Source organism: Aquila chrysaetos, chromosome 8, assembly GCF_900496995.4.
Source record: "Aquila chrysaetos chrysaetos chromosome 8, bAquChr1.4, whole genome shotgun sequence".
Taxonomy (NCBI): domain Eukaryota; kingdom Metazoa; phylum Chordata; class Aves; order Accipitriformes; family Accipitridae; genus Aquila; species Aquila chrysaetos.
Window position 1 is genome coordinate 9,312,566 of NC_044011.1, and position 12,344 is coordinate 9,324,909.

General features: G+C 45.4%; 1 protein-coding gene across 9 annotated transcripts in view; it reads right to left on the reverse strand.

The window, feature by feature from the left end:
• Positions 1–10,418, reverse strand: part of QKI (QKI, KH domain containing RNA binding) — a 165,166-nt gene extending 154,748 nt beyond the window's left edge. For 4 of the 9 annotated variants that reach the window (XM_030022994.2, XM_030022992.2, XM_041125422.1 and 1 more), the window contains exon 1: positions 9,908–10,407. In XM_030022994.2, the coding sequence (XP_029878854.1) occupies positions 9,908–10,049 (142 nt within the window). In that variant the 5' untranslated portion in view covers positions 10,050–10,407. Of the gene's footprint in view, positions 1–9,907 lie in introns of all 9 variants that reach the window. The other 5 variants (XM_030022989.2, XM_041125423.1, XM_030022990.2 and 2 more) reach the window with 4 other exon arrangements.
• Between the last annotated feature and the right edge of the window lie 1,926 nt (positions 10,419–12,344).

The following is a 12,344-nucleotide window of genomic DNA, read 5'->3' on the forward strand; positions in this document are numbered from 1 at the left end:
AAGTACTTTGATCAATTAACCCTATATAAAGTTGATACAGGTAAGTTTTTCCCCTCCTGCTCCTCAAAATACCAGTATATTTCTTAAGTGCTACAGGTCTCTAAAAAAAGTTCTTTAAATTCTGTAAGCTTAATAACCTTTTCTCAAGAAAGCCAGTTGTACTTTTTTTTCAGTTTCTTCCAAGGTTTATTTGATCTTCAGACAATGTTTTCTCCAGATTTTTTTCCCAAAGGATTATGTTAATCTTGTCACAAAAAGAAAATTTATCCACAGAGAATGAACATAAAAATACCGCAAGAAATTTCAAAATATGACTCAAATCTCTGTAAACATGTTATTACAACAGCTAAATATACTTCCCTTCTAAAAGCAATTGCAGTCACTAATTTTGTACCTGAAACTAAAGTATCATTCTTCCACTCAAGACATTTTAATACGCATATAATCAGTCCTCCTGATGGAATCTTGGTTAGAATTCATTTCTGATCCCTATCATATCATCTGTCCCCAGATTTTGTTCAACTCTATTTACTGGTTGAGCACAAAGTTGACAGAACTATGTGAAAATTGGGAACAAAAAATCCGTATAAGGAGTCTTGCTTCAGGTTGATTCAGAGGCAGTATCAGATTTCCATAAAAGCCTCAAGTGATTTAAAGAAGTAGTAATTCCTTCATAAACTGACTGCATGAGCCTCTCTGACTCTATTTATCTTTATAGATGATACGATACTTAAGCAATTAAAGAACTACCAACAACTTGTCTGCACCATCATCTAACACACACCATTTTCTCACTGCGCAGACAATCTTCACAGCCAAAACATCATACTTTAAACATGACAGCTGGGCCTATTACAGCATTTTAACCTTCAACTTTAACACACAAACCAACTGTTAGAGAACACACTTGTCAATAGATTATACATGTAGTATTTAGGCAAAGTTAGTTTGGAAGTTTGAGGGGCAGGGGGGAGTGACAACAGTTTGACAACTTTTGGATAAAATGTCCGCGTTGATTTCTGATGTAGGGGTGCAGCTCATGCTCTTTCAAAATGAGACAAACTGAAACTAACTAAAAGCAGTATGCACAGTCAAGCAACACTGCGGTCAGAGAATTTTATCTTGTGTTCTCCTCCTCCCCATTCCTGCAAAGAAACCAAAGATATTCCACAGCAAACAGAAGTGGATTTGGCTTGCTCTGCAGCTAAAAATTGAAAACTATGCATTAACTTTTGATATAATTATTTGCAGGTTATGAGATTAAGCTGCATTAATAAGAACGATTTGCTACTGTTTCTAAGTGATAAATAAATGGAAGCATTATGCAACATCAGCTGAATGTTTTAGTTGAGTTGCCATTTAAATATATGAACCAGAACATTAAGTTTTTATTAATACTTGTGCTAGACAGATCTGTTGCTTACTTTTTAAGATTTCAGGCATACTCCATCTCCTAGACACTAATGAAGAAAAGATACTGCAGTTAGGACAGGACATTGCGACCAAGTAATGGTTATAGAGATTTCTAAACCAGTTCTTTAATCTGAATTAGACAAAACAATAAGCTTCATTATTTCAGTAGCTGAAGGACTTAAAGAATTCAGGAAAGTCTGGCTTCCATCTAGTGTCAGCTAGTCTGAAAACAGTCATGTCCTTAAAATTTTGAATGGACCAGATGCAAAATCAGTTGGCATCAACTGTGCTGTTGAGTTTCAGACTTTAAAGTAAATTTTTAAGCAAATGTACTTCTCTCCCCAAGGCTCTGCTCTACATCTTCAGTATCGAGCCACCTCAGGCATTGTGCCAACAAAACTACTCTGAGATCACATATGGCAAGTTCGATCACAGCTCTGATCTGTCTGAAAAGCAAGCCAGCACCACACAAACACAAACTCAAAAAAAAAAAAAAAAAAAAAAAAAGACCAGTCCAGAATATCAGCTGACCTTTCAAGCCAGAAACTGATCCACCAGATAAGAGTATAAAATACTGCATTATCTTCCCCTGCCTCTGCTCTGACATCAGCAGCCATTCTGATGCATTACCCCTCAGAACTACGTAACTTCCCAGCAAAGTAACAAGATTTTAATTGTTTCTCATGATGGTATTTTTTTCCTTTTTAAATCAAGTCTTAAAGAAGCATGAACATTGAGAAGGTTATATACCATTAAAAGTGTTAACTGCCCCATTACTAATATGCTCAGATGTCAGTCACTTATCACACGAATTGCTTCATGGTTTATTCCCTTTAATAACGGGGGGGGGGGCGGGATCCTGAGGACCTTCGGGGCAGGCACTTCCCAGAGCATTGCAATGATGTTACTAAGTATCGAAACATTGCTCTGGTACACCCTGTGGTGGGAACACAGAAAATCTCTTACCTGCTACAGGATGGAGTAAAGTACAAGTATTCAGGTGCAGCTGCAGTCAGAAATATTTTGAAAACCAATAAAATTGACTTTCAGTGTGCTATTCAATCAACTATACACCACCAAAAATGCTAAAAGAAAACCCATTAATAGCTACCTATTGCCATTTCCCTTCAAGAGAATGATTTTTTGCAATGAACTGAGTAGCAAAATTGACTATTTTGACACCAAGTATAAAAATCAATTCTCAAATGAAAAGTAATTGAAAATATCTTTTAATTTTTACTTAGTATTTTAAGCCATGAGAATAAAATAAAAAATCCTGCTAGCATTACCACACTCACTCCGAACACTAACACCTCCTAAAATAACTGCATAGTATCAAAAAAGCTGCAACTTCTAGTAGTGGACCCAGACAACAGAGGTTTAGTAACACAACCACCTGACTAGAAGCACTTTAACTTGCACTATCTTCTCGTCGTTGTTCTCAGACACCCAACTGGCTTGCAACAGACACCTTTCTAATGGAAACAGGAATTAACACTCTGGAGGGGCAGCTCTACTAATGAAGCTGGATATTAGTTCTCTTTAAAGTTGTCATGGTTGCTTTGCTCATTCACGCACACATTGTCTCAAAAAATCTAAGCTCTGCTATTAAAAAGCTAACTCCACTTCTATTAAACGATTCCAAGGAAAACAGCCAAAAGAAACCCAAATCCAGAAATTACTGTAACTGCACCACACAAGGTAACATGGGATATTTTTTCAAGTCAAAAGTAGAAATGTAATGTTGCTTAACTTGCAGCAACGTAACTCTTTGTCTCACCAGAACAAAGGGATCTAATTCAGATTATAACCATTACACCTATCATCTGTTTCAGGATTCAAACAGCTCCAACGTCCTTTGCAGACCTAGATCCTCCTGCTACAAAGCCGCAGTCGTATCTTACGTGGTACTTCTACTGACCTAACCAATTGCATTAAGCATAATGAGATTAAAAACACTGGCAGTTTTACTGTTCCTACTAGTTTTCTTAGCACTGGGTCATTAAATTTCAATAAAATGTCAAAAACAACAGAATATTTTCATAGTATGCATTTTGATTAAAATCAGTACAGAAAAATTCACACAGCCCAAATGAGTTGTGAGTTATGTTTCAATAAAGACAAGGGTCAGTGAGTGAGGGCATTTCATTACTTCACAGCTTTCCTAGCAAGGCACTTCCCCCATCTCCCCCCTCTCCCATCCCCTGACATTCCATATAAGCAGTCGAATATAAACCATCGGCCTCCATGGCAGACTCCTGCTGTACTTCAATCAGCCTGAGCTGTCAGGATGGTCTGGTAATTAACGTTAACACAGATCTATCCTGTCAGTCACGGAATATATACCAGATCAGCATCTAATAATACATCTAATTAATAGGATATCTGCGTCAGTATGCATTCTCCAAAAAGCAGAGCATTTTAAGGTTACAGACAGTAATTAAAGACAATCCAAATGTACTTGCTTTTCTGCCGAAGTCCACACAATTCAAATCATTTTAAGTATCCCATTCCTAATTTGGCATTGTTTAGCATACTCAGAGGAAGCAAGTTTTAATCTAAGGACTGAAACAGATAACCTGGTCAAAAAAGTTACTGAACTACAAAAGTAACCATTCATTTCATGTCCAGCCTTCTCTTCACACATACAGCGCTCATCAAACACCAGCAACTCTTTTCTGACTTGACCTTTTCTCTTTTGTAAACTTCATTTTCACAATTAATACATTCTAAGTGCTCTCTTAAAATCTATTAAGTGTTTCTCTGTTGGTGGTGGTTAGTTGGGGTTTTTTTTTCCAGTTTACTATAATATTAACCAATACACCTTCAGTTTTTCCTTTGTGCATTATGAAAGCATCGCGTGCCACTCCCTAATCTAATCGGCACTTGGTCAGTTGCTTCTAACCATAGCAAGAGATTTTTGTATGACACTAGTTACTTATTGCACACAATTTCAGATGAGGAAAATGCAACTCAATTCCAACCCTAAGGAACAAGGACCACTAAACAAAAGTGATAAAAATTTCAAACAGGTCTCTCCTAATTTAAAGACAAGTCAGCAGCTCCTGTACAGAATTAAGTCTACTATGGTTACTTAAAAACCCTCCTATGACAGACATTTTAATAATCAATTACTGGTAAGCAACAGTGAAAAAACTGCTTTCAAAACATGAGTTTAAAATAACTGCTTTACTAACTTAAAACTTCTATCAGTCAAAACAACAACACCCATCTTTTTAGGTTACATGCCAGGCGACTGCAATCCTATAAATATTGCAGATACAGCTCCAAAAATAACTTCTTTTTAAAACAACTGAACTGTTGCGGGGGGGGGGGGGGAGTTTTGAGTATTTTTCCCCAAGCTAAAAAAATAAATAAATAAACTTTTTCTTAAGTGCAATGGAGCCTTTGATTTGATGTTATAAGAGGCTGCCAAAGAATGAAAAAAAAAAAAAAAAAAAACCCAAACCAAACCCACAACTCAGAACAACTCTTAGGAAGTTTTTGAACACACAAGTTCTAGAAGCTTTACAACCTCGTTATTATGAGACAATCATAAATCAGAAAAGTGCTTCAGACCATAACCTTAAGATTTAGAAATTATTAAATAACCAGATTCGAAAGAGCACTATTGATAAACAGCACACAAACAACACTCAATGCTCTTGTTGCATGCTGTTTTGTACAATTTTAACATTATAACTCAAAGTTTAAAAATTAGTCTGAGACCCTCTGGGTAAACACCTATCATAAGGCCTTTACCCTAAAGAATATTCATCTCTCAACTCTGCATTAAGAGGCATGGTTTGTAATGAAATAATGGGGGTTTATTGCAAGATCTGATACAACTAAAAAACAGACATGCTAATGTAGCCAATGCCCCTTCATCAAATCTGACAAGTCAGCAAAACCCTAGCTAAGCACAGGCTACATTTACATAATCACAAACAGTAAGGTCATGTACAAAAGTAACTGGATAACTTCTCAGGGAGAACTTATTTACAACACCAGAACACAGTTCTTCAGTCTTAACTCATACAGACATTTTGGTTAAGATAATGAGACTGAGACAAAAACTGCAGTTTTGGGCACTGGGCTCTGCAAGTTCACGTGCACTTTTCTCAGTGAGCACAGTAAACAGAGCACGCAACATCCAAGAAAAATGCATCCTCCTTAATCCCTACCTCGAGGTTTTTACAGCTACCTTTGTTATAACTGCTAGTCAGAAAGAGGCAGCCTATTTGACATGAAATTAGATTTCTCTCCAAAAGCTAGATGCATGGCTTAATTTACATTTAAATGTAGACACACTTTTAAGTCACCTTCAACACAAGTTTGACAGGAAGGCAAAAATTTTTGAGGTATAGTTTACAGAGGCAAAATGAATTCCTGATAAAGTCTGCATCAATACCTCTTTAAAAAAAAGTTCAGACCACAGGTTTGATCTGCGTACACTCTGATCAGGTACAACATTCTGACCACTTACAGGTTCAAGAAAACAAAGTCCAAATATAAAAATTACACTACTCAGATCCCAGTTAATAGTTTAGATGTGTTTGTTCACAATCTGCTGAAAGAATAAAACCAAAGTACCTCGTTAATTTCAACAGGTCAGAGTGCAATTGCAGAGTTTGAAATGTCCAATTTCTTTAAAAAAAAAATAGTGCAAGAAAAAAGGTACAGCTTTATTCATTTGCCACAAAGGGGACCATTAAAATATACAAGTTGTCAGAAAAAACAATCTAGGTTAGACTCATAAAAGTTAGTATCTGAGAAGCTGAAGCGCAAAAAAAACCAGGTCACATTTGATGGTGCAAACAATTACAGGAAATACAGCCTATTCCACATTCAGGAAGAGCCCTCTCTTCCCACAGGTTTGCACTAGTCTGATAAAAACAATCCAGCTTCCTAGTTATTATGATGTGCACTTTAAACATCCTTGTTAATCCACAAAAGCCTTATTTACACATATGAAGTTGAAAGCACGCATATGCAAAAATATCTGTAACCTAAACAAAACTGTGACTTTCACATTTTATTACAAAGTAGTTCTTTAAAAAAAAGTTTCCTCCATATACCTCTCACATTTAAGCTGATCTTCAAACCAAATGCCATAAGGCAGAGACCATCTACTAAGTTAAGCACTAAAATTTTCAAAGATCAAACACTAGGATAGAGTTCAGAAAGGAAAATGTGTTTTGGATAATACACACAGCACAGAAACAGGCCAAAAAAACTAGATGTACATTCTGAAACCTAACCAGATTAGATGTGCTGTTCATCTAAACCGACAGGTCTGTTTCTATCTCTTGCATACAATTACAAGAAGTAATCACAACACAAGCCCATCTGAGTTTTGTTTTTAAATACTGGCATGTAAAAATAAATAAAACACTAGCATTCCAGTAGAGAAAGCAACCCCATGCCTTATTTGTTTGAATTCTTAGGGATTTGACTTCATTTGTTCAATCTGATCAGCTCAAAAGTCAAAGGCTGATCGTAATATTATTCTTTTCAAGCATAAACAAAACCTTCAGGAAAATGATTGTACAGTAACTAAAAAAAACCCCAACCACCCACCTAAAGCACAAAACAATAAACTAGAAGCTGCAAACCAAATTGGGGGAGGGGGGTGCAAAGAAGGAACATGAACATTGTAACTATTTTTAGATTATGTATATATAAATCTATATACACACACACCTGCCCCTAATATTTGGTATTCTCAAAGATGCCATGAAACAACTGATGAAACTATTAAATATTATACTTGTAAGTACGCGTTCTAAATCTTGCAGACCTTTCTAGCAAACCTATAGCTTGCTATTGCTAAACCCTTCTGGAGGATATCAGTGTAGCACGTAACTCAAGATATTTAACACAGTGCCCCTTTGGTAAGCAGGATAGATGTTTTACAGAACAAGTTGTTCCAACTTCTCAACTGTTCATGGCTATTAACTCTTCCACCTACACAGTACTATGTGTAAGTATACCATATACGTACGTCCATGCAAACAGAGATACCTGCACAAATCCACAAGTGTTTTGTCATTCTTTGGAATCTTCTAATAGATCTGTTAATTTCACTACTCGAGTCAGTAATGGTGTTCAGAGGCCAGCCTCACGCCTCAGAAAAAAAATAACTGGCGCCCCTTAGTGTTCAAATTTTGAAGTCTTGAAGCAATTTACTAGATTTGCATGAAACTTTTTTTTCAACATTCCAAAAAGTTTTCTGCCTCCACACTACTTCCACCCAATTGCCAACGTAAACAGGAAAAGCAAAAAGCTTAAAGGGATAGCAGACTTCTTCCTGAGACTATTTAGAAACCTTTAGAAACAGAGATTGTACTTTATTTATTTTTCTTTCAAAGAAGAGTGTGAAGAATAGCTCCAACACAATCCTTAAAACTTTTTCAGCAAGAGTCCCCACAGCCCTCATTTTGGAACTCCAATACTTCACAAAACAGATTTCCAGAACTTTCAGTATTTAAAAATATATCAAAAGACGTAACGATTTCAGACATTCCTTTTTCAGTGTCTTTTTCGTATGGGGAAAAGTTTTTCTTTCTTTTGTTCTCTGGGAAAAAAAAAAAGAAAAAAAAAGGGGGGGGGTTGGGCCTCCTCTGGCCAAATACATTAAGTTGAAGAGATTCAGGAATTTAAAAATCCGACATCAAGCCTCTGGAAGGCTCATTTGTGCTAAAAAGGAGTCGTCTCAGTCAAGCTGCTTCTTGATGTTTATTGTAAATCTAACTATTCTGAAGAGGTTGTTTGCTGCGGTGACCAAGAACATCAGTTTTAAACAGTTTTACTTTTCACATCCATATTTGCTCCAATATAAATTCAAACTTCACCAAGAGTCTTGAAAATAAAAATAGAATCTCCCATTATATCGCTTCCCACAGTCCATCTTTCAGTATTCTTCACTGGGTTTGGTTTTTTTTTTTTTTTTTTTTTTTTTTTATTCCTCTATCATTTATTTCAGAAGGTAGCATTTTCTCGACATGCTATTTTTTGTTGTACTACAGTCACTATCTCATTTTTACAGTCTTGGGAGAGGGCGGGGAGTTGTTCTACCAAATATAACCAGCTCTTTCATCTTCCGAGGTCAACAACTTCCCAAACTTCTTTTAGCGAGGAAGAATACGTCTGCAAACAAGAATCCTAACTCGAAATCTTGAAATTCAGTATTTCACGCTAAGAATCCCAACAGGTTGAAATGTATAAATAATTTATGGTTTGATCATATTCTACAAAGCTACCAAATGCGATTAAACAAACAGGTCTCTCTAACTCTCCAGAAAGCCTAGGTTTAAGGTGGTAAGAAAGGAAATGCTTCTAACAAGAAAAGCAAACCTGTGAACCCAAGCATACAGCAAATTTAAAATACTAAGTGTATCGCCTTATTTTTATCACAGCGGGTCTGCTACTGTAGTGGGAAGACGTATGGGACACGTGAAGTTCCCAGCGTATGCTTTTTTTTTTTCTTTCTAAAATGAAATTATTTCTTGTAAAAACGCAACCTTAAAGAGAGCTATTTAGGAAAAAAAAAAGGGGGGGGGTGACCCCTCCGAGGCAGGAGCGGGGTGCGGGGCTGGGGGCGGCAGTGGACGTTTGGCAGGAGTAGAGGAGACAATTTCGTAATTTCTTTTTTTTTTTTTTTTTTTTTCCCCTTCACTAAAGTCACACGTAGGAGTCTTTCAAGTTAGTTTCTTTAGAAGGTAAGGACAGCCGAAAGAAGAAGAATTCGTTAGCTTCCTTCACGATATAGGAAAACCGTAATTAGTTTGTGGCCAGTTTGGGGTGGGGTAGAGCTGGAGCCGAAGAAAGAGCTCAGCCCCCCTCCGTCTTAGTCATTCAAGTTCAAGCAGCTTCCAGAACAGCCAAACCTCGACACCAAACACCCTCCCAACCCCCCCCCCAACCCGGGGCCCTCCGGCCGGGCCGAGGGGGGCCGCACAGGACCCCCCCGCCCCCCGCCAGCCCTTCCCCTCCTCCCTGCCGCCTTCCCCCAGAGCACATTCCTGAGCTCCTCTCCCCGCTCCCTCCCCTCCGTGCGGCAGTTACCCTTCCCTCCGTTTTAGGGGACGGTGCGGGGAAGGGAAAAAGAAAAAGAAAAAAAAAAGGGGGGGGGGGAAACCCCAAGCCCCAGGGGAGAGCGGGGACCCGGGCGGCCGGGGCTGCCTCTTCCCCCTCCCACTCGCTCACCGAGTCCCCCGGCACCACACGGCCGCGGCCAGGGCGGGGAGAGCCCGCACTTCCCCTTTGTTTTAGGCTCTCCAGCCGGGGGCCCAGAGCGGGCGGAGAGGAGCGGGGAGAGCCAAACAGGCCCCGGGCTCCCCCCCCCCCCCCGCCGCCCTCCGCCGCCCGGCCGGGGGGCCGAGCGGGATCCCGGGAGCGGCGCGGAGGCCCGGGGAAGGGGGGGGGGGGGGGGGGGGGAGGGCAGGGCAGGGCGGCGGAGCGGGGGAGGGGGCGGCCGGGCGAGCGCTGTTACCTTCGTCCAGCAGCCTCTCGAGGTGGTTGAAGATCCCGCAGAAGTTGGGGAGGCTGCTCATCAGCTTCTTGTCGTTCATCAGCTGCATCAGGTAATCGGGGCTCGGCTTCGGCTTCTCCTTGGTTTCCATTTCCCCAACCATATTCCAAGCCCGCGCAGAGACGGCGAGCGCCCGCAGCAGCTCCGCCGAGCAACGCGACCGCGGCACGGGGCGCCCGGCTGGATCCGGGCGGGCAGGGAGGGAGGCGGTGGGGGGGGGGGGGGGGGGGGGAGGGGAGCTTCCCCGAGGAAGGAGGAGAAGGAGGAGGATTCAAATCCGGAGACGAACGCCGACCCGCCGCCGAGTCCGAGGGACCGGAAAAAAAAGAGGAAACTCGGTCGAAACCCCCGTGCGGGCTGCGCCCTCCTCCCCGGGCACAAGGACCCGCCGCCGCCGCCTCTCGGTGCCGCCGCCGCCGCCGCTTCCCTGCGCCGTGCGCCCTCGGCCGGCGCAGTCCTCGGTGTGTTCCCCCTCCTCCTCCTCCTCCTCCTCCTCCCGCGCGCACACACGCTGAGCCCGGCTTCTCCTCTCGGCGCTGCCCCCTGTCTCCGCGGCGGGGGAGGGAGGGAGGGAGGGAGGGAGGGGACGAGCGGGGCGGGCGGGCGCTGCTGGCGCGGCTGCCGCTTCCGAGGAGCCGCCGCCGGTGTCTCTCCGCTGTTGCCGCCGCCGCCGCTGTTGTTGCCGCCGCGCTGCGCCTGGCGTCTCCTCCTCTCCGCCTGCCTCCCGCCCGCCCGCCCGCCCGCCCGCCCTCCCGCCGCCGCCGCCGCCGCTGCCTGTGGCTGGTGAGTCTCAGCCCCGCCGCCGCCTCCTCACTTCTCCTCAGTTCGCTCCGGAGTTCGCTTCAGTTCAGGCTGCGCTGGCAGCAGCAGCGGCAGCAGCGGCGGCAGGAGGGGAGGGGGCAGGGCCCGCGGGGGTGGGGACATGCCGGGGGGCGGGCCGAGGGGCGGGGCGCCCGTTACTCGGCGGCAGCGCCGCTTGGCGGAGCCAGCTGTCGCTCCCTTTCCGCTCCGGGGGCCCGGGGCGGGGGCGGCGGCGGGCGGCGGCGGCGCGGGGGGGGGGGGGGGGCGCCGCCGAGCCGGAGGGGGTTTATCTCCCCCCCCTCCCCACTCTCCCGACCACGCCCCCTCCCAGCGTCCGCGCGTGGACAGGCGGCGCAGGCGCGCCGCGTCGCGTGCGCCTCCCGCGCGCCTCCCCCGCCCCGCGGAAACACGCGCGCGCACGGAACTCTTCTAAACAAAGTCGTGTTCCTTCACCTATACCGCGCGGGAGGCGGGGCCGGGTCACGTGCCCCCTCGGGGGCGGGGAGAGCCCCACCGAAGGCGCGCGTGCGCCCGCCGTTTCCAAGGCCGCCGCCGCTCCGCGCGGCCGCGGTCTCGCGCGGCAGACGGGGGGGGGCAGCCGAAGCGGGGGGGGGGAGTGTGGAGGAGGGAAGCGGAGGCGGCGGTTGAGTTGCGCCGCGCATGCGCCCGCGGGCGGTGGGCGGTGCGGGTGGCGGAGCGGCGCGAGGAGCGATTTCTAATCGGTGAAGGGGCGGCGGGGGCAGGAGGAGAGCGCGGCGCGGGGCTGGGGGACCGGGCGAGTGCCGCGGCAGCGAGCCGTAACCGGCCCGGTGGGAGCTGCTCTCCCCCTCCGCCCTCTCCCCGCTGAGTCGGCCGGGCGGCGCGAGCCCGCGTGCCGCGGGAGCGGTGTAACGGCCGCCTCCGGCCTCGGGAGGGGCGCGGAGCGGGCCGGGGGGGCGGAGGAGAAGCGGCGGCGGCCCAGCCGTACGCACGGCCGACCTCGGAGCTATCGCGACGGCGGCCCCCGCCTGCGGCCGGCGCTGCGGAGCGCCGTGCCCCAGCCGGGGCGGCCGGCGGGCAGCCCGGGCCGTGGTCCCGGTCCCGGCCTTCCTGCCCGAGCCTCGGCGGCGGGCAGTTAGACGCCCTTTTTTTGCTGACAGGGCAGCGCCGTGTTTTGGCATCGGTCGCGGTCTTGTCTGACGGGTTTGGATGGGAGACGCGATGGGAGCGGCAGTACCCACCCGGCAGCCAGAACCAAAATTAACGTGCTCCATCCACTGCAGCCGCAGAGGCAAAGCAGCGCGACGGGGTTGCTTGTACGTATTCCTCCTTCCCCAGGCAGCGACTGGGGTTCTGACTTGATTTTTGATACTTAGGAGGTGGTCAGAAGGCTTTGATGCAGTTTTCATTGGCTTGGTAGAGCTTATGTTATAAAGGTAGATAAAAATCGCTTCATGCTTCGGTTAGTTCGCTGAAAACAGTCATTTTTAATAGGACTAGGTATGAAGTCTAGCTGTTGCTTGAAGCTCTGTAAAAATTCGAATGTATTTTCATACATACTGCACGGTATTGGAAGAAACTTTAAATACTAGGTTAATCGCAGTGAACAGGGCTTCCA